The 18,655-nt window shown below is 41.1% G+C and overlaps 2 protein-coding genes across 3 annotated transcripts in view; one reads left to right on the forward strand and one right to left on the reverse strand.

The window, feature by feature from the left end:
• Positions 1 to 18,655, reverse strand: part of zdhhc8b (zDHHC palmitoyltransferase 8b) — a 78,167-nt gene that overhangs the window by 1,595 nt on the left and 57,917 nt on the right. The window contains exons 2-11 of one of the 2 annotated variants that reach the window (XR_001662719.1): positions 18,444 to 18,565; positions 14,769 to 14,926; positions 13,380 to 13,552; positions 13,153 to 13,255; positions 12,948 to 13,039; positions 11,594 to 11,726; positions 10,336 to 10,441; positions 9,059 to 9,165; positions 7,910 to 8,973; positions 5,234 to 7,378 (exon numbers count right to left, since the gene is read on the reverse strand). Coding sequence is in view for 1 of the 2 variants with exons in the window: in XM_016673807.1 (XP_016529293.1) it covers positions 7,267 to 7,378; positions 7,910 to 8,973; positions 9,059 to 9,165; positions 10,336 to 10,441; positions 11,594 to 11,726; positions 12,948 to 13,039; positions 13,153 to 13,255; positions 13,380 to 13,552; positions 14,769 to 14,926; positions 18,444 to 18,565 (2,170 nt within the window). In the remaining variant the exon portion in view is untranslated. Of the gene's footprint in view, positions 1 to 4,030; positions 7,379 to 7,909; positions 8,974 to 9,058; positions 9,166 to 10,335; positions 10,442 to 11,593; positions 11,727 to 12,947; positions 13,040 to 13,152; positions 13,256 to 13,379; positions 13,553 to 14,768; positions 14,927 to 18,443; positions 18,566 to 18,655 lie in introns of those variants that run through there. The other variant, XM_016673807.1, reaches the window with a different exon arrangement.
• Positions 35 to 2,574, forward strand: LOC103141399 (ran-specific GTPase-activating protein-like). The gene is made up of 3 exons (XM_016673813.1): positions 35 to 319; positions 394 to 462; positions 1,335 to 2,574. The coding sequence occupies exons 1-3, from the start codon at positions 202 to 204 to the stop codon at positions 1,481 to 1,483; spliced, it is 336 nt and encodes a 111-aa protein (XP_016529299.1). The 5' UTR covers positions 35 to 201; the 3' UTR covers positions 1,484 to 2,574.

Below are 18,655 nucleotides of genomic sequence, written 5' to 3' on the forward strand. Positions count from 1 at the left end.
GTTAGCCAGAGAGAAAAGGTAAAGTAAATAATGTTCTAGCACATTTAGGCGGTTCTGCTGGACTGAACTAACATTTCGCATCGATTTAAATCAACAGCCCTCATAAACTGCGAAGCGGTGTTGTCCTCAAGTAGACGCACATCCAGCCACTTCTCCCTTTGTAACAGTCTGACCTTCCTGTAACCTGCAGTCAGCCCGCTGATGGAGCTGAAGCCCAACTCCGGCAGCGACAGAGCATGGGTGTGGAACACACTAGCAGACTACGCTGACGAATGTCCCAAACCAGAACTCCTGGCGATCCGCTTCTTAAACGCAGAAAGTGAGTAGTGTCCAGTATTTAAAGAAGGCTGTTCCTGTTTGCTCCAGCTGACAACCTGCATTTTCCTTCAACAGACGCTCAGAAGTTCAAGGTGAAGTTTGACGAATGCAAAGAGGAAGTTAAAAAGCAAGTAGAGGGATCAGGTACATAATACATAAACCTTTTTCATTTTTAGATTTTCCTAGTCTATTTAGTACATTTCAGTGTGCTGGTTATTGTTGTAGACGCATTTGAATAAAACAACAAGCATTACGCATTAACCTTCAATTAATTTAGCTGGATGATGTTTGGTAGAATTTATTTCTAACAAAAAATAAATTCTACCAAATGAACTGACATAAATAATAAAAACGTTATAAAATGTAAATACAATGCAGACACACTCTGTTCTTTGCTGCTTACTCCAGCTTTGGACTTTTTCTGTCTGCTACATAAACATGCATAATGTAACATGACTAGCTTTGCTAAAAGGCTGCTGGTGTTGCATTTTGCTACATTTTGGCTTCTTTTTAAATAGACTTCTACTCATTTTTGGTTAAGAGGCAACTTTTTTCTTTTCTTTTTTTCTTTAAATACCATCACATATTTCCATCAATTGAAATGTATGACGGCGTATTAGGGCCGTTGTAGATAAAAAAATAATAAAGAGGAGCAACTTTCCACCACAAAATCGCATTATTTTGAGTTTGAAAAGAAGCACATTTGCCAGGAAAAGAAACTGAATTTTTTAATTTAAAATAAAAGTAAACATTTCTGATGATGTCCAAAAATCAAACTTTTTCAAATATTTGCAATTTCTCAAATTTCTGAGATGAATCTGAACATTTCAGGAGGGTTTTTCTAGCAAATTTTTGACTTTTCAATCTTGGACATTTCCTTGTTTCTGAGTTCTTTGTGCAGAAATTTATTCTTTGAATCTACAATGGCCTTACTATGCAGTCGTAGAAATCAGAATACATTTTAAGACAAGAAAATTGCTGAAAATGTTCATGGATCCTGTATCGTTTCGCCACAGGCAACACTGACAGTGCAAACAAGGTGGCAGAGAAGCTGGAGGAGCTTTCAGTAAAAGATAAGGCATCTGAGGGAAAGAAGGAAGAGGACAAAAAGGAAACTGAGAAGAATGAAGATGAGAAAAAGGAGGTGAAAGCTGACAAGAATTAAGAACCAAGAACTTGCTTTGCTGATCTTCAGTTTTTTTTTGTTTTGTTTTGTTTTTTTCAGTTTTCCTCTTTTTCTACAATAGACTCTATGAACTAAATTTGGACTCTTGCATATTAGTTTTTTGTTTTTTTAAATCTGTTTTGCCTCAAGATCACAAGTCCTTGAAGCCACTGGAGAAAATATCAGAAGCAAAGTTAATAACAAATATATATTTTTTCTCTGACCCTGTTCCCATTCTGTTCAGTGGAAGCCAACACTTTTCCACCCTTACTTTTGAGAGTTCAACATTACTATTAACAAACTGTGAAAAGAGGCTTGTGATAGCGATGATTCCCACATTGGGGTATTTTTTGTTTTGTTTTGCTTTTTGTTATTCTGAAGCAGAGGTCATTTGTAGGGTGAGAGGATAATGTAGCCTGCTCATTAGCAGCACCAGGTCAGGAACCAGGCATTATGGAGGCGCATTTTGAAGGTGAAACCCACTGATGACTCTCTATGGGCCTGTACGTCCTATCCACACTTCCACTATTAGACGGCAAGGAGTAGACGTCTCTTTGAGGTGATTTATCCCTCGGTTTAGTCCAGTCTGTGGCAGAAAAAGGAGGAATTCACTCTGGACATTGGGGAGCATCAGATGAGCGTTTCGAAGTCACAGTGTCCACCACGAATCAGATGCACTTAGTTAAGAATCTTTTTTTTTTCTCTCTCTCTTAAAAAGTCTTGAAAACTATTAAGTCCAAAGTGAAAACGGTTCATTAATTTGTGCAGCTTTTTCTCTCTCTTCCTCCCCGCCCCCCGACTCATGTTTCTCATCAGGAGATAAGTTTGTATGTTTTTAGCTCTTAACATTCCCAGACTTCAAAGCATGTAAAGTGTATGTAACGGAGTGCGCTCCATCTTGGTTCTGTGTTCGCACCGCCCGCTCCTTTTTCTTTCCACCGAATACGTTCTTTCTACCTTGACTCTTCAGTGCATCCAAGTGCCAGTGCATCTGTAAATACATGTATATGGATGAAATGTTGCTCTTCGTTTGCACTCAGATGACCTGAAATGTTTCCTCCTCCTTCAAATAAAAGCTGGTAAAGATCACACGCTTGTATCCATGTATAAAAAAAACACATCTCGGTAAATGAAAATGTCATCGGAAACATTATTTCACTAATTCATTTTAACATTTGTAACTATATAGCTTTATTGTGGCTAGAATTAATGAAAACTCGCTTTTCTAGTAGGAAACTTGAATATTATAAGGAAAATAAAAGGATTTTTAGTACTGAACTGTCTCCCTACTAAAAATTCTGTTCATGTGCTTTACAGCATGTTCACTCAATTCTTAGTGATTTGTCTTGCATGCTTTAGTAACCATTGGTCCTTTTAACAATGTGAGCCAATTTCAAATCCTGCTGGAAAACAAAAGCACCTCAATGAAGCTCGTCAGGAAACCCAATAAAATTTACTCTTGGAAAAACTTCAGACCACTTGGCAACCATCCAGGTAAGAAACTTCTGATGTCTGGTTAATGCAACAACTGTAGCTCGTATAATGGATGGGATTTCTTTTTCTTCTGGTGGCTCTCGACTCTCGTCTCAGTGCAAACATTTTGAATATATAATACAATTTCACTATTTCTGTAAATTATTCTAAAACTATATAGGATATAAACTTTTGTTATTAGAAAAATGTATATTTTCAAAACTTTAGATGTTAAACAGTGCCACGTTTATTTACGAGCTTAAGGCGGTTCGGCCACATGAGACAAGAAACCGGTGTTCTGATATTCATCAACTCTGGAGCCCGGTTTAAAACAATATCTACGCCCAGCCTAAATAACTAACTTTTGCGGCTTCACCTGAAATGGTCTCCAAGTTGACGGGGCCAAAATGCCTTAAACTTTCAGTGCTGAGTGAGTCAGTAAGTTGCTGCAGCGCTATGTGTTGAAATCCCTGTATTTGTTTTACGTTAAGTGTTTTCTGAAACATTATTCTAAGTTGGACTTTTTTTTTTTTGTCCCTGATGGTGTTTTGGAAGCCATTTTTGTGTCTAAACAAAGCAGCAGACACGGCCCAACCATGGCCTCTCAGCGGTGGGTTGTTTGGCTGCTGGCGTCCCTAAAACATTCGAGGAGAAAAAAATGTCATCTGGAACCATCAGCAGATCGACGATGGACACTGAAACGATCACTACAAGCAAGCTGAGGATCCACCTGACTCATCAAAGGTAGGTAAGGTCAAGCAACTGGCGGGTCCAGATGAAGTCTCAAAGTGAGAGCTGTTGCAGGTTTTGACAGTATTTACCATATTTTACTTTATCAGGTTACTTTAAAAATAATTGTTTACAACAGCCTGTGATGACGAATTTTGGTTGAGGTGTACAGTGATCATGATGCTGTCCAGAAGAGGGCAGTCGTGCTCAATTTGCTCCAATCACCACTAAAGTCTGTCTGACTGGTGATTGGAGCATATTGAGCTCTGGCGCCCTCTTCTGGACACAATTCATATAAAACATCAGTTCCTCTTGCAGGTGATTATCAAGAATAAACAGATTCGCTCAGAGTTGGAAATTTTATTCTTTCAGGTCATGGGAATATTTCCTCTTCACAAAAATAGGAACACATATACAGCTATTGTGTATTCTCTATTATACATATATGTCTTTGAAACAAAATGGTTGGTCGTTGTCGACCGTCAGGAATGGGGCCCTGACCTGCAGTGATGTCCATCCTAGGAAAGGAACATTGGCGTAACGGCAGTCACCTTAAGGTGGAATGATGGTTGGTTGCATTCAGAGGCATGGTCAGACAGGGGTTTGAAAGTCATTACAAACAGGAGTTAAGTAAACAAAACAACCATTACATTTTATTGGTTCACCCAACCATCACATTTGCCAAAATAGCCCTGTTGACCACAGCCTCACAAGAACGTTTTGTTTAAGGCAGCTGGGTGAGACCTTAAAGAGCAACCATGTTGGTCAAACTGTTAGTAAAGGTTCAACCTTGGCAAATGACTACCACAGCCTCTGGTTTTTCTGCTTTGAACTTCAGAGAAATTTAAACCAACCAGATGAGAGGAACTGGGGTTTCCTAACTTGCACGTTCGAGTCGCCCCTGTTTTTCTATTTGTTTATTTGTTATTCTTTTGCAGTTGAAAAGGTTCACCCAGCCCAAACTGCTCTCCAGAGTCACTTTCTGCTCAATCTGATTGACAGATTGCATTTCATTGTCTCTCAGCAGTGTTTCAGACACACTTAACTGTGTAGGAAACAGTTTCTTCATTAAAAAAAGGCAACGGTGGCTTTTCTTGTAGCGCAAACAAATCTGACATGTAGCTTGTATTAATTTCTGCCTTTCAGTTTTGAAAAGTCATCAAGATTTTACATCTCGACAGCAAAGAAAAACGTCGATGCGCTGTACCAGACAGCCTCTGCAAATAGTCCGATTATTTCCACTCTACTTAAGCGCAGATGTCACCCGTTTGCTGTGTTCGAGAAGTATGGCCACATTTGGCATTGATAACTGAAGGCAGCTATAATGACATGCACATTCCTTGACCTGTAATGTTTGACCATAAGGACCATGTGACCGCTCACTAGTCATGTCACTTTAACGTTACTTTCCACAACACAAATCTATCAGTTACGATTTACCATAGACTTATTCTTGCACAGCAACGTAAAACAAGCAATATTTCAGTTCACCCATTGTCCATGATCTGATTCATCTAGTGAATTCATGGCAATGTTATATTTACAGACCTGGACACATTTACCGGCAACTCTGGTAAAGATGTGTTAAAAATAAGCCTTAAAATAAGTTGATTTTTTGCTACAGTAGCATAATTTGACAGTAATTTTTTGAGTACAGTTATCCAGATGAAGAATAAAAACATGTATTAAAGAAAATCCTAACGTGGCATATTTATTGGTACTCCTGTTATTAGTACTTTGCCTTCTACAGAACAACAAAGTTTGCATGTTTAATTTAAAATGTCCCTGGTATGTAAGGAAAAAAAATACCAATACAAGTTCCAAAAAGCATTCCAGAAGAGAAAAAGGCCCCGCACCATCGTATTTTAGTGGGTTTGAGTTGCTATTCCTCATATTCATTCTTTATTACACACCAAACCTACCTGAGGTATTGCTGGAAAGCTCAATCTTAGTCTCATCTCACTTTCCAGCTATTCTACCAGAAAGACAGCAAATTCCATGTTTTCTTTTGTGATGTTAGGAACAGAAAAGCATTTTTACTGGCATCCCTTCAAAACAACCTGTTTTCAGTTGCTATGGGGACTTTGTGGCAGCAGGACGCCAGTCTTTGCGGTAGATCTCATCACAGTGAGCTTTGGAAATATTTTTACCATCTGCCTTGTCACCCTGCTCACTGTAGGGTGGCAAGATAAATATAGGTCCCCGTCAAGCCTGGGTCTTTTAATGTCATAAATTTACTCCAAGAAATCAGTGCCGTGTATTAATACTCAGCAGTTCCTAGAAACTTTGATCAGCTTTACAAAGTCTAAATAAAACTTTTCTTTTAAAGTGATTGGTAGGAGTAGCACTCCTTGTGCCACATGTTTAAAAACTTTTATTTCTTTAGATCTTTTTTTTTTACCCCCAACTGAATAAATATACTCAAGTTAAAGGTTACATTTTTCAGAAAAATTAATCAGGTTTAGATTATGCTACTGCAAGCAAAGATGAAATCATTTCATAATTTTTAAGCATATCTACCAGGAGCACCTCACTTTAAACATTAAAATTCAACCAAAATGTAGGTATAAAAATATGTATCAAACATGGTTTTTAAGAGATTGGGCATGTTAAAGGAAAAAAAAAACTAAAATTGTATCAAAAAGACACCTTATTTGACTCTCATTTTTAAATCACATGTAAATATTTTTTTCCTTTATTTGATGAAACATGAGTTTTTTTGGGGGCTGTGCAAGTCTGAACTTATCTGGAATCTGTGAGAAATATTGTGATGAGGTATACTAGGATTTCAGAATGCAAACATACCAGCCCAGTTCTTGTGTTGTAGGATAGTCTCTGAAAAACAAGGGCACACAGCTCCACACCGCCCTTTGTGAAGGTAAAGGAGGGAAAGAAAGCCCTAAATAATCTGCAATAAACATCAAGGGAAAAAAACACATTCATAATATATGAATTCATGTCAACTAGCATGTCTGCTGGTTGCATTAATTCCTGAGAAAAAATATTTTTAACAAACACAAAGTTATCTTTTCCTTTCTTCCATCAAAAGCAACTGAATTTGGAATGCAACCATCAGACGAGATGAGAATAAAACCTTCTCTTTCCACTCCTGTTATGTTTCCTAAACTTCCTTGCTGACTCTCAAAGCCTTTAAGATGTCCATCACAACACCCCCGAAGACAATGTGGACGGTACGGGAGGAGAAAAAGTGAAGCACCATGAATTCTTGTCACGTCGGACCCGAGCAGCAGTCTTCTTGCCAAGGTCCAGATGTCCGGAGCAGCCGCCTCACGACAGGCTGCCGGACTTCCTGTTCCACCGACCAAGATGGTGAGTCAGAATTATTGACGACAAAAGCCTTCACGCTCACACACACATCACTTCTTCTTTTTTTTTCCCTACTACTCTTCTCCATCACCACAGATTCATACGGTATTGCTTTGACACCCTCACACAATGAGTTCCTTTGATTGGACAGTTAAATCATATCACCAGGTACTAACGAGCCCCGATTGGACAAAAGACAATTTCTCCCCTCCACGGCGATGTTGTTGTGAACAAGCTGAGGGTGCTTTCCTCGCTCACACAGATATTTCGTATGTGGTGCCTCCGACGCCCGTCACCTTTTTGACGTTACCGTGGCGACTGGGGCTCAGGTGGCAGTCCATCTGCCCGTTAACTTTCATGGTCTCTCTAAGTGGAAAGAGGAGACAAAAACAAAGACGATTCAGCACCAAAAGAAAAAAGCTTCGACGCAGAACAAGGAGTGGAAACATGCAGGTTACCTGTTTGGATCTCAAAGAATGAAATCTCAACAGCAGCATGGAGGGTTATTTTGGTGTGTTTCATTAGAGGAGAGAAAAGGAGGTGGAAGACAAGTGGTCGAAACGAAGGCATGCACGTGAAAACGAAACTGGGACTCAGATCATTTTATTAAACAGACAAATTGAGAAAGAAAAAAAATGGTATTTTCTAGAAGGCAATCATACAGGACATGTGCAAAGTCACACCGACAGAACGAATGAATAAATGGAGAACAGAATGCCATAAACAAGACCAAGATGCTACAAGTTGCCTCAGTTAGGCATAACACATTAGAGGTGATGAACTGTTGGCTGTGATCACCAGAACAAGCAGAACTTCCAGTGGAAAGTCCAACAGTTCCCACTCGATCGCTACCATGCATGCAGCCCCCTGGGAGGGGGGCAATGTCAGGATTCATACCTCTGGCCCCCTAACCGAGGGGAGTCTGTCCTGTCGTGAGCGCTGATGTAGGAAAGTTTCTGGTGGGAGTAGGAGGGGGATCGGGGCATGGCTGGGGATCGGGGCTTGTGGGTGGGGGAGCGATAGGAGCCTTCATGGCTGGGGGCCCTGCCCTGGCTGCTGTTAGAGCTGCTGTGGTCTGTGTGTAAGGAGGTGGATGAAGTCCTGGGGGCCCGGCCAAGAGTGGTACCAGCGTGACGCAATACGGGGGTTCTTTGGCCGTAGTTTGCCAGCCCGACCCCCATCAGATTGTCCCTGGAGCCACCGTACGCTGGCGGTGTCGGGCCTCTAGACCCGTGTCCACGAGGTCCATCTAGGAAGCTGGCGTTGGCGGGTGGGCCATAACCTGCGTCGAACACGCCAGAGTCCTGGACGTAGATATGGGTCTGGGAGCGTCCGTGCAGCATCTGCCGCTTCTCCCTCTCCTCCTTCTCCTTCCTCTCCTGGATGGAGGCCATTATGGTTTGGGAGAGGTTATCATAGCGCACCGGAGATGGCTCTCTGTCCCTTAGGTGAGGGGATTGTCTGCCCAACCCTCTGGGAGGCATCACCGGACTGTAAGTTTGAGCAACCTGTTGTCTGTGGATCTCAGATTCCCGGATGTGGCACATTTTGGTGGGCAGGTAGGGTGAATGGAATCCCATGGATGGCATACCCCGGTGGGCCATGCACTCATTGGCACTGGCTGGAGAGATGCTGGGGTTGAGCAGGCTGTCGTAGGACAGGCTGCCGTTACGGTTGGAGAGAGTGTTCGGAGAGAAAACACCCTTGTATGCAGTGGAAGCGACTGTCTGGGGCGGCAGCACCTGCAGCTGGCCCTTCTCTGGCCGGTGGTGACCTTGCTTCAGGCTGAGCGTGTGGGAGTTGGTGGGATCGGCATCCAGCTGGTGAGGTGAGGACTGGAAAGTGCGGTGGAGCGGAGCGTTGGCATACTCGGGCAGATCGAGGTTTGGCTCAGATCGGTAGTCGGATCGTACACCTTCTTCCAAGATGGCTGAATTTTTTCGACCATCTGGCATAACGATCTGAGAAGCAAAGGAGGGAACAAACAGCTCTCATAAACCTTGAAATAATAGTTCTGAGCCAAAAAAAGGAAAGATCTCTACTTACCTTCTCTCCAGCAGTGTGGTAGTGGACTTTTGGCATTGTGCCAAAGGATGGCTTGAATCTGTACATGGCTGGCGTGGAAGGGTGGGTTTTTCCAGAAAGAGAGCTTTCTATACAAACAAAACATACAAAGAAAACACTTCATAGTTGCTTTTTGCTTTTTTTTATATATATACAAGTGACAATTCTCTGTGCTCTAATAATGAATAAAAAGAAGCAAAAAAGGTAATAAAAAACAAGTGTGCTTACACGACAATTTGAAATGGTTGACAGTGCTGTTGGTGTACCCCAAGGTCCTACACTGGGTACTCTGCTTTTTATTTTATTGAAATTTTACATTCAATGGAGTAAAGATAGGCTTTCAATTGCAATGGTTAAGATTTGACTGGCTCTGAAGTTCATTCTTGCATGTCATGTTGACAACTATCAAAGCATGGTAATAAACATCCAGACTCGGATGTTATAGTGGCAGAAAAAAAGATTGTTAGGATTGTTGGTAGTCCACTGTTAACACTGGATTTCCAACGTAGTTTTAAAACAAAGGAAGATGAGTATATTTTTAGCTATTTTATTAGTGTTTAAATTTTTGCATGGTTTGTCCTCTCCCCCACTGAATTATATTCTTTCAGCAAAGTCAAAATTTGTCCATGAGAGCTGTAGCCAGCAGGGACTGTAGAATCACCCCTTTAATGAAAAATTGACAAAATGATTAGACCTTTTTCAACAGATACGCTTCAGAAACACCTGCAGCACTTTCAAGCACCACCAGATGGCAGTAGTGCTCTGTGGATAATCAAAACGTGTTCCCTCCCTGACATAATGCAGCATGACGCTGTGGATCTTCAGTAGCTAACCTGCTGTTTACATTGCTTTATCCTTCTCTGACACTTCATGCTGATGAATGGGACTCTACCCAGTCAGTACCATTCACACCGATTTATGCAACCATTGAAGCTAAAGAAATCATTTTTGGACAACCCACAAAAGAAAGGGCAGTGATTCATTTAATTTCTTTCCATTTTTTTTTCCGACAAATTTGGTGCTGATTCACTGTGCAGAGCTGGTCTCGTCAATACAGATCAAGCCAGTTCCTTGGCTCAGACACTAAAATGACCAAAGACTGTTGGAACAAATATGAACTATCCAGAGCCAACTCCAGTATCTAGGACACTTGTGATCTACGGATGGAGTTTGGGAAAGTTGTCTCTTGGTGCAACCCTACTAGAAAAGACAAACCAGGATCGGATCACGAGTACCAGAAGTGCAAAGGAGCGTCGTACCTTCGCTGGACGTCAGCTGGCCTTTCAGCTGGTTGTACCTGTCAGCTTTGGGGGGCAGCGGCGGCTGGGTTTCTTTGCCGTCCAGGCCGTCGATGCTGCTTTTGGACTACGAGGAGGAGAGGGAGAGTTAAAGGCATCCAGAACAGGTGGGGGGGATTGGCACATATAACTGAGAGGACCATCTGTTGTTGCTAAGGATGCACTAATAATGCAACTCCCACAGACGGCTGCATGAAGCAATAACTCAACTTAAATGCATTCTTTTTTAAGTGGAAACTAATGAAGGATAAAAACATTTTCCATGCGTCTTACATGAGTATTTAGTTAGTCAACCTTTATGCCTGCGTAGCTCTGTTAGGAGTGGAATCTACAGGGGTTACTGCTAGCTGCCAATGTAGCATCAAGCTGTTTGCCAGTCAGAGATTAAATGTAAAACTTCCAAATTTGTGATAAAAAAAAAACAAAACTATTTTATTAAATGAGTTACAACAACATTTAATTTCTTTTTGGGACCAGTAAAGTATTTTTGAATTTAAATGTGAATATTTAAACCCGAGTGATGCATCAGTCTGTTAGCACAATAGACTATTAGCAGTCCGTTAGCAGCAGCCTGGTAAACGGTGGTTTGGTTCCTCTATGATTTACTGCTCTTCCTTAGGCAGCTAGCTGTGTTTGGATGGAGCAGTTTGTGGGTGTTACATGACAACATTTTAGAAAAAGTTCAAGGCGTACAAATATTTTTGCAAATCCCATAAAGCTGTGGAAAAGATTTTATTTAAGTATTTGTGTTATGAAACGACTTAAAAGCAGTGACATTTAAACAGTTTCTCGGAACATGTTGTCTTTAAGAGCTCCTTTAATTGGCATCATTATGTGTCAGTAAATCTCCCTCCATGCTGTCGACAAAGGCAAGATGTCTGACTGAGATACAAAACCATAAATTCAAAACATTTGCCCCTTTTCTCTTTTTTTTTTTTTTTACTGTAACCATGCACTGAATCCAGACAAACAGAACAAAATTTCTGAGTTATTACTAATCAAATTCTTTGTCTCCTGTCTGAGTCACTTGTTTTTGAAGTCAAAGAGTCTAATAATGTCCTGAGGCAGCCACGTGGAAATGCTCTGATATAAAGGACTTGACTATTGTCTAAAAATGGGAAAGTATGGCAACAATGGAGGATGTGGAGTTAATAACTCAGTGATGGGATGACGAGGGTTTTTGGAGCGGTGAGTTCAGTGGTAACTGCAAGCTGCTCACCTTGGAGTTCGTTATCGTGCTGTGCATGCCGTTGTCGCTGACTTTGATGGTGATCTGCTGGTCAGAGAGGTCCGGTCGGATAAACGGGGGCTGGATTTTGACGTGGGGCCTCTTCCTGGGGTCCAACACGTACCTGTACAACATGGCGGCACGTGAACACAAAAGCTCTTCATCCAGGACTCAGCTTTCCTGACATGTGCTGAACTTTAGACCCAACACGCTCAAACGCGGTACGGATGCTACCGGTCATACTGGAAATGTTGGTATCAAACATCTGGAAGGTAAATGTTTTTTTCTTCACTTTTCAAAAGAGAAAATAGAAAACAGGTGGGATTAGCTAAAGCGTATACTCAGTGACCAGGTTAACACCTGATATTTAAAAAAAATAATAATTAGATGATATTTTTAGATTGTTTTATTATCTTTGGAGAGAAACCTGTCTGACTTCCTGTCAGAAATAAATTTCTCTGTTGAATGAAAAAAACATTTTGACCCTAAATCTGCCAGGTGTATGAATAATTTTAGACTTAACTGTAAGTCGGGTTATGCTGCATTGCGAATATATCTGCTGGTACTCGTGGACAACCAAGAGTACCAAACAAACAAATTATTCCAAAATTGGAAATATTTTTTGGAAAAGATGGGATTTCTTTTTCTTTTTTCTATTGAATCTAACAAACTACAAATGCCTTTGTTGCTCTCTTTTGTATTTTTAAGCAAATGCAAGATTACCAACTCATCATCCCTGACTGGCTACCGGATTTGTAAAAAAAAAAACAGAAAAAAAAAAAAAAGAAAAGGTGTTTCCTGTAGCAATCAGACTAAACCTGACTTGAACCAGCGTTTGTGTAAATCCAAAAATTAGTTAAACAGCAGCTACAGATAACGGAGGGCATCTTAAGTGCCTTATCTCACTTGGATTTCAAATATCTGCTCACTTTAAGAACCTTCTGTTGGACGACAAATCATGCTGACTGCCTCTGCTTCCCATTAGCCATTTCTGTGCAGAGTGAGTGAAATCTCTCAGCCATCTGCCTTTCCCCCCACAGGGTTCTGCTGGCTGCTGTCAGACAGAACCACATACATGCAGGACACCGCTGCAACCGGCTCAGTCCATGCACAGCCTGTATTTGTCACTGCAGTGACTGGGTGGGGCTGATCAGTCTGTGCAAACAGCATGGATGTCATGAGCTTTTAATGAGCCACAGCACATGCACGCATCTGGATTTGTGTGCTGACTCATACTGCACACGGGTGTCCATGGGGAAGAGGGGGAAAAAAAAAGTTAAAATGCATGCAAGTGTGTGTGTGTGTGTGTGTGTGTACGCTCACACATTGGAGCATAGCATGTTACCTGGGAGCCAGCGGACTGCATAAGACGTACTCCACGTTGCCACAGCAACCCTTGGTGAATGGATTTACTCCCCCACGAAACTTGCCCGTCACCTGCGTCACAAGGTCGTACAAAACGCGCACGTGAATATATACAGACAGAGGAGAACAATCAGAAGAACGAGCGTGTGTGATTTTTATTGCAGTCGTTCATCAGCGCCCCTCACCTGTTCATTAGTCGTTCGACCCCGAGCTACGAGCACCATGTGGAAGCCCGTGAGGCCCATAACCGGGATGAAGAACAGCCCCGCTATGCACATCACCACCATGCTGGTGCGCACAAGTCAAGGCGAAACGTAGAAATCCTGCTCAGCGGCCGTTATCGATTTATATAGGAGAGGATTTTTTAAAACTCTATATACTACAGTTTAGCACTGCGGCAGTAAAAGGATACGTGACGGTGGTGTGAAGACCTCCCAGCTTTTCTCTGTGGTGGAGGACAAATATGAGGCCGAAGGAGAAGACTCCCACCATGTGAACGCTCAACGACAGCAAGAAGAGGAAGAAGTAACGGTAGTTCCTCCGACCGATGCAGTTGTTCACCCAGGGACAGTGATGGTCGAAATCCTGAGGAGAGCAGAGGAAGGTACTGTAAGACGCTTGTAGAAACACACGCAAAATATGATACTCAAGTCAAAAGGCCACTCTACAAAAATACTAATGAAATTTATGAAAACGTCAGAATCTTAGAGCAGTAGGATGTATTTTTAATGCATATAGTGTTATTTTATAAGATCAAAGTAACTATTTTACCTCCAATTGTTCTAAAAATTTTGTATATATTGAACATGTTTCGTTAAACATCCTGTTCTCTCTGAAACTCCGCCTTCAGGAAGTCATCAAAGCACCGCTCCTCCATTAACCCTTTAATGTTTTTACCAGCATTTCACTGAGAAGTAGCTCCTATAATGAGCTCAGCAGATGCTCAGTTCCACCATTTGTTTGCTAATTATTGATGGCTAGTTTGAAGGAGCTGAGTGAGGAAATCACGAGGTAGAGCTGCTCTGTGAGGTGCTTGGAAACTGTAGCTCGGAGGAGGAGCTTGGTCCTTTAAGGCGGAGCTTGGTCCACCCAGGCGTTTTGCACTGCTGAATGGCTGCCAAGGGAGATGAAAGGATTTCTCAAACATGCATGTTCATCAGCCATCGAGGCAATGCTCCAGGTATGTTTTTGGCGAGAGAATAACATGTCGTGACATAATACTTCCCCTTTAACAGATAAAAGAAAAGCCTCTCAAATCAAACAATTTAGCCATTTACTTCAATGTGAGACAGTGAGGAAAAATTATGTGTCAATCTATATAGTGAATGTAAACATGTGGTTGTGACATTCCTTTGGCAAACATTCAAACATTTCTCTTAATTTAATGATAAGAAATTCCATCTACCAACCCCAAAAGAATGTGTGACGTTTTGATACGCTGTGAGTAGATGTGCATATCTCTCTGAATTTATTTATTTGGTGCAACAGCAAGATAGGATTTTAAAAGCTGATGCTGATAGCACCGTTATGTGGATGAAATGGCCAAGAGCTTCTATTCATGCCGGCAGCTATGGTCACTTACCGCTGCTCTCTTGCCAATTTCTTTGTGTTCTTGCGAGATAAACCGATATCCAAACACATTTTAGGTGAAAACAAGCGTTATGTTTCACAGGGCTGCTGAATCAGTCATTTCTGATATTTGTGATATGCTGCTATTAGTCTAACTTCCAGTCTAACCTTGGCACACGTTTAGGCTGCACGTGCGCTGAGGTGGTGCGCGTTTGTGTCCCCACATACACACCTCCACACAGTTGTCGCAGACGCTGCAGTGTGAGCAGCGGGGCGGCCTGTAGAAGTGGCAGGTGGCGCACCACTTCATCCGGACCTGAATGCCTTTGATCTCCACGTTTTTGTAAAGGGGCGCCCGGAAATCGTCGTCCTTGTCCTCATCCTCGTCAGCTACGAGACACAAACAGACACACACACACACACACACACACACACACACGCACGCACACAGTGACGTTATCAAGAGTGCAGAGATGCCCGTGACGGATCAGGAGTAAAATCATTTAGCTCACTCATGTGTGACGAATGCAGACGTACGGACAGACGCGCGGTTTTGATTTATGATTCCATCTGACGGGGACAACGGGGAAGCACCTTAAACGAAGCTCGTCCCTGCTGTCGACTGCCTCCGGCAAGCGCAAAGACACTGAGAGAAGCGAACGTTTCTGTGGACGTGACCTATTCAGTCTGCTGCGAACATTAACACAGATTAATGGGAATGTTGTGACTCAGCGAATAACTTGGCTTTATTTTTCTGTGTGCGAGTTCTCCACGAATTCGTTTCACTCTTTGCTGAGAACGGTAACTAAAACCGCAACCTTCAACCGTCTTTTATTGCATTTTTTATTTTTTTTTTGGTTCCGTTTATGTAAAACCTAACCTTGTGACTGAAAGCACAAAGTGTTTATTTTCTAGCTGCAGCAGAAAATGGGGAAAAAAGTCTTTCACCTGATCAAAGGGTACATTCAACTGGAGCCTGAACTTGAGAAAATAATTTCACAGTACAATAATAACTGCGGGGAGAGCTAGGTAGGTTCTGTGGCAGAAAGTGAACCAAGGCAAGTAAAATAAAAGCGAGAGAGAGAGAGAGAGAGGGGGGCTGGGGGGAACGAAACAAAAGCAGAGCACAGAAATAAGCAGCTCCACAGAAAGAGATTAGCTGTGTTATAATGGCTCTCAAGTCGATTTAAATAGATTTTAACAGGGAGAGAGCATCTTCTCTCTCTGCTTCTCTTCTACAAATTTTAATGCAAATAGGCAAAAAATAATGGCCCATTTACTACATTTCCAAAGACTTTACAGCGTTTATTCAGTCAAACACAATATTTGGGGTTTCATAGTGCTTCGTTTTTTCCACCCTGTTACACAAAATGTGTATATTTGTATAACTACATTTTAAATATCATGAGTAACTGTCTTAATTTATCTAAACTGCATTCGCATACATATAAAGTCTGAGCCTAACAACTACGAATTAGGCTCAGTGTATGGTTTAGGTTGTGTGTTTTTGAGGATTTTTAAGCAGCGGTCGATGAAATATTGCTCATGTGAATCTCAGCTAAAGCAGCAGCTTCAGTTGATTATCTCTGGAAAACATGAGTCAACTGACATGAAATGAGGGAAATTCATCCTCTTTAAAGACGACAAACCTATTAGCTCAAATAACATCCTGCATGCATAAACGCTGTAACTGTCCTCTTCACCGCATGTGTTGCACATTTGTTTGCAGTAGTTGGCTCGCAACTAGCTAGCCAACTAGCTAGCTGCTTACTGACAGAGCCTTTTCTATTTATCCATACCTCAGGGAGTTTATTAACAGTATCATTCATATTCCAATTTTCTGTCTCATTATTAAGCTTGTTACGTTGTATAATTTTTATTACATGTAGTAATTGTTTCTTCCCTAAGGTCTATGGTGGTTTTATTAGAAACTGCTTTGATAACAGAGAAGCTAGAAACACAAAATAGATTTCTGTTTTAAAAGCTAATTTTAGTAAAGAGTTAATTAATTCTTTCAGCTGATACCCAGTCACAAACCTGAACCCTTATTTTGTACTCAACTGTTCGTTTTGTCTCTTTGTACTTCCTTTTAAAATCTGTAAACAAATGTCGCTGGCAACTTCACTTTATTTATTTTTCTGGTTAGCTGTTTATTTTTACAATTTATGTTAATTTCCCCAAATACCAGGTAGAATTTAGTTTGAATGTATATTATTTGTTGGAAACTTCATATTACATCTTTTATCAAATTAATGTGGGTCTGATTCTGGTGTGGGCCAGATGACTCAAATCCAGAAACATTGGTCTAACTAAAATAAGCAACTTCCTGTTAGTTTATTTACTGGATACAACTACACTTCCACAGGAGCAAACTGCGAACAAATTTATAGGAAAAAAAAAATCTAAATCACTGGTTATCAAAAAAATGTACAAAATATCCTCCCGTGTACGAAATGAGGCGTGGCTGGTAGTAAATGTCCTGTGGGAGACTTTAAAAAAAAAAGAAGTCAAGATTAAAATATATATTTGTGATTTGCCAGGGCTTTTTGAGTGAAACACTAAATATTTCTGCTGTAACAGATGTACAACGAACTAGTTAATCAGCTATGCTATAGCTAGGTAGCCTGCAGTTAGCTGTTTTACCGACATGTGACTCATTGCTCATAACTCTGGCCTTGAGACAGTGTTACACTTTCACCAAAATGATTCACCGTTTTTCAGAAGCGGAAAAATGTAGAAGCAGATGGATTTATCTGTTTGTAAGCCAGACCTGCAGCTCACCAGCAGTAGGTGGGAATGAGGGAGCATGACTGTAAACTACGTGCTCTGCTCAGAGGAAGAATGAACAATCTTTTCTCTGGTGTCTGATTGAAAACATTAAAACAACAAGAATGGAAGCAGGGAACATTTGAGCTTTTTTGAAGCTGTGACTTTTCAAAACCTCGCTTTACCTTGATACCTATAACTGGCCGATGCTTAAGTAAAACAGAGTTTTTACTTGATCTTTATTTTATGAGCTATTTTGTATAAAAATTTGCAAACGCTCTCTTGCCATTTACTGACTGGTAACTGACTTTGCTGTTTTTGCTGGGAGGACGCTGTGAGTGTAGCAGAGACATAAGGTTTAAAAAAAAATGGATTGAATTCATACACAGAGGAAAGTTGTTGCTTTAACAACTGTTAGTAAACATCTTTATATATACAATTTTACATTTTATTGCAACTTTACTTGAAACATTATCTTGAATTAGGTAGAAATGCTTTTTCTTTATCACTACAGGGTGTAATAGAAACGGTCTGCACTTGTTTTGACTATTTAAATGAGAAAAGTCAGCCTTCATCTGAACGATTAATAAGAGTAGAAATAAATCTTTTCACACTGAAGCTATTTAAAGTCCTGGAAACCATTTTCAATCCAAATGATGCATTTCCCCCCAAAGGCAATAAAAATGCAAAAAACAAAAAAGAAAGTAGAACATTTGGAAGATGCACATGCTATCAAGCTTTCACACACACTTTGACAATGTAGACTAGAATTTTTTTTTCTTTTTTGAGAGTTTTATGTGCCAGCGTTTTAATTATTATGATTTCATTTGGGCTGCCAACAGAATGTGACAGGAAGAGACGGGAACAGTCTTTACAACCTGCTGATTATTCCCCCTTTGTGAAGAGGAAAATGATAACCTCCTCCTGACAGGTCCTTATCATTTCTGAGCACATTGCAGTGAAACACCGTGTACCGCGGCTCAGCGCTTTGATAAATGTGGCCCCCGATAAACTTTTCTCCTCAAGGACTAACGGGGATGGAAACGCTCATTTTCATCTGCAGCAGTGCAGGTGGCTATCGGAGATTTGAATGATGAATGTGGGAAGGAAGTCAGGTCAGGTGTGTGAGTTAAACACAAACCTCGGGGGTAAATACCAGGGTCCATGAAGGTTGCCATGCTGAAGTTGGCCAAGACGAAGAGGAAGACCAGGCCATTGTAGAGAGGCACAGCGGGAGAGATTACCTTCATCAACCAGGGACACCTGAAAACAAATAAAAACGACGATGTTGAACAAGAAGGCCCATAAACGCTTTGAACTCAACATGTATTTAAATGTCCACGGGGTACATGT

Source organism: Poecilia formosa, unplaced genomic scaffold (genome assembly GCF_000485575.1).
Source record: "Poecilia formosa unplaced genomic scaffold, Poecilia_formosa-5.1.2 Scaffold82, whole genome shotgun sequence".
Taxonomy (NCBI): domain Eukaryota; kingdom Metazoa; phylum Chordata; class Actinopteri; order Cyprinodontiformes; family Poeciliidae; genus Poecilia; species Poecilia formosa.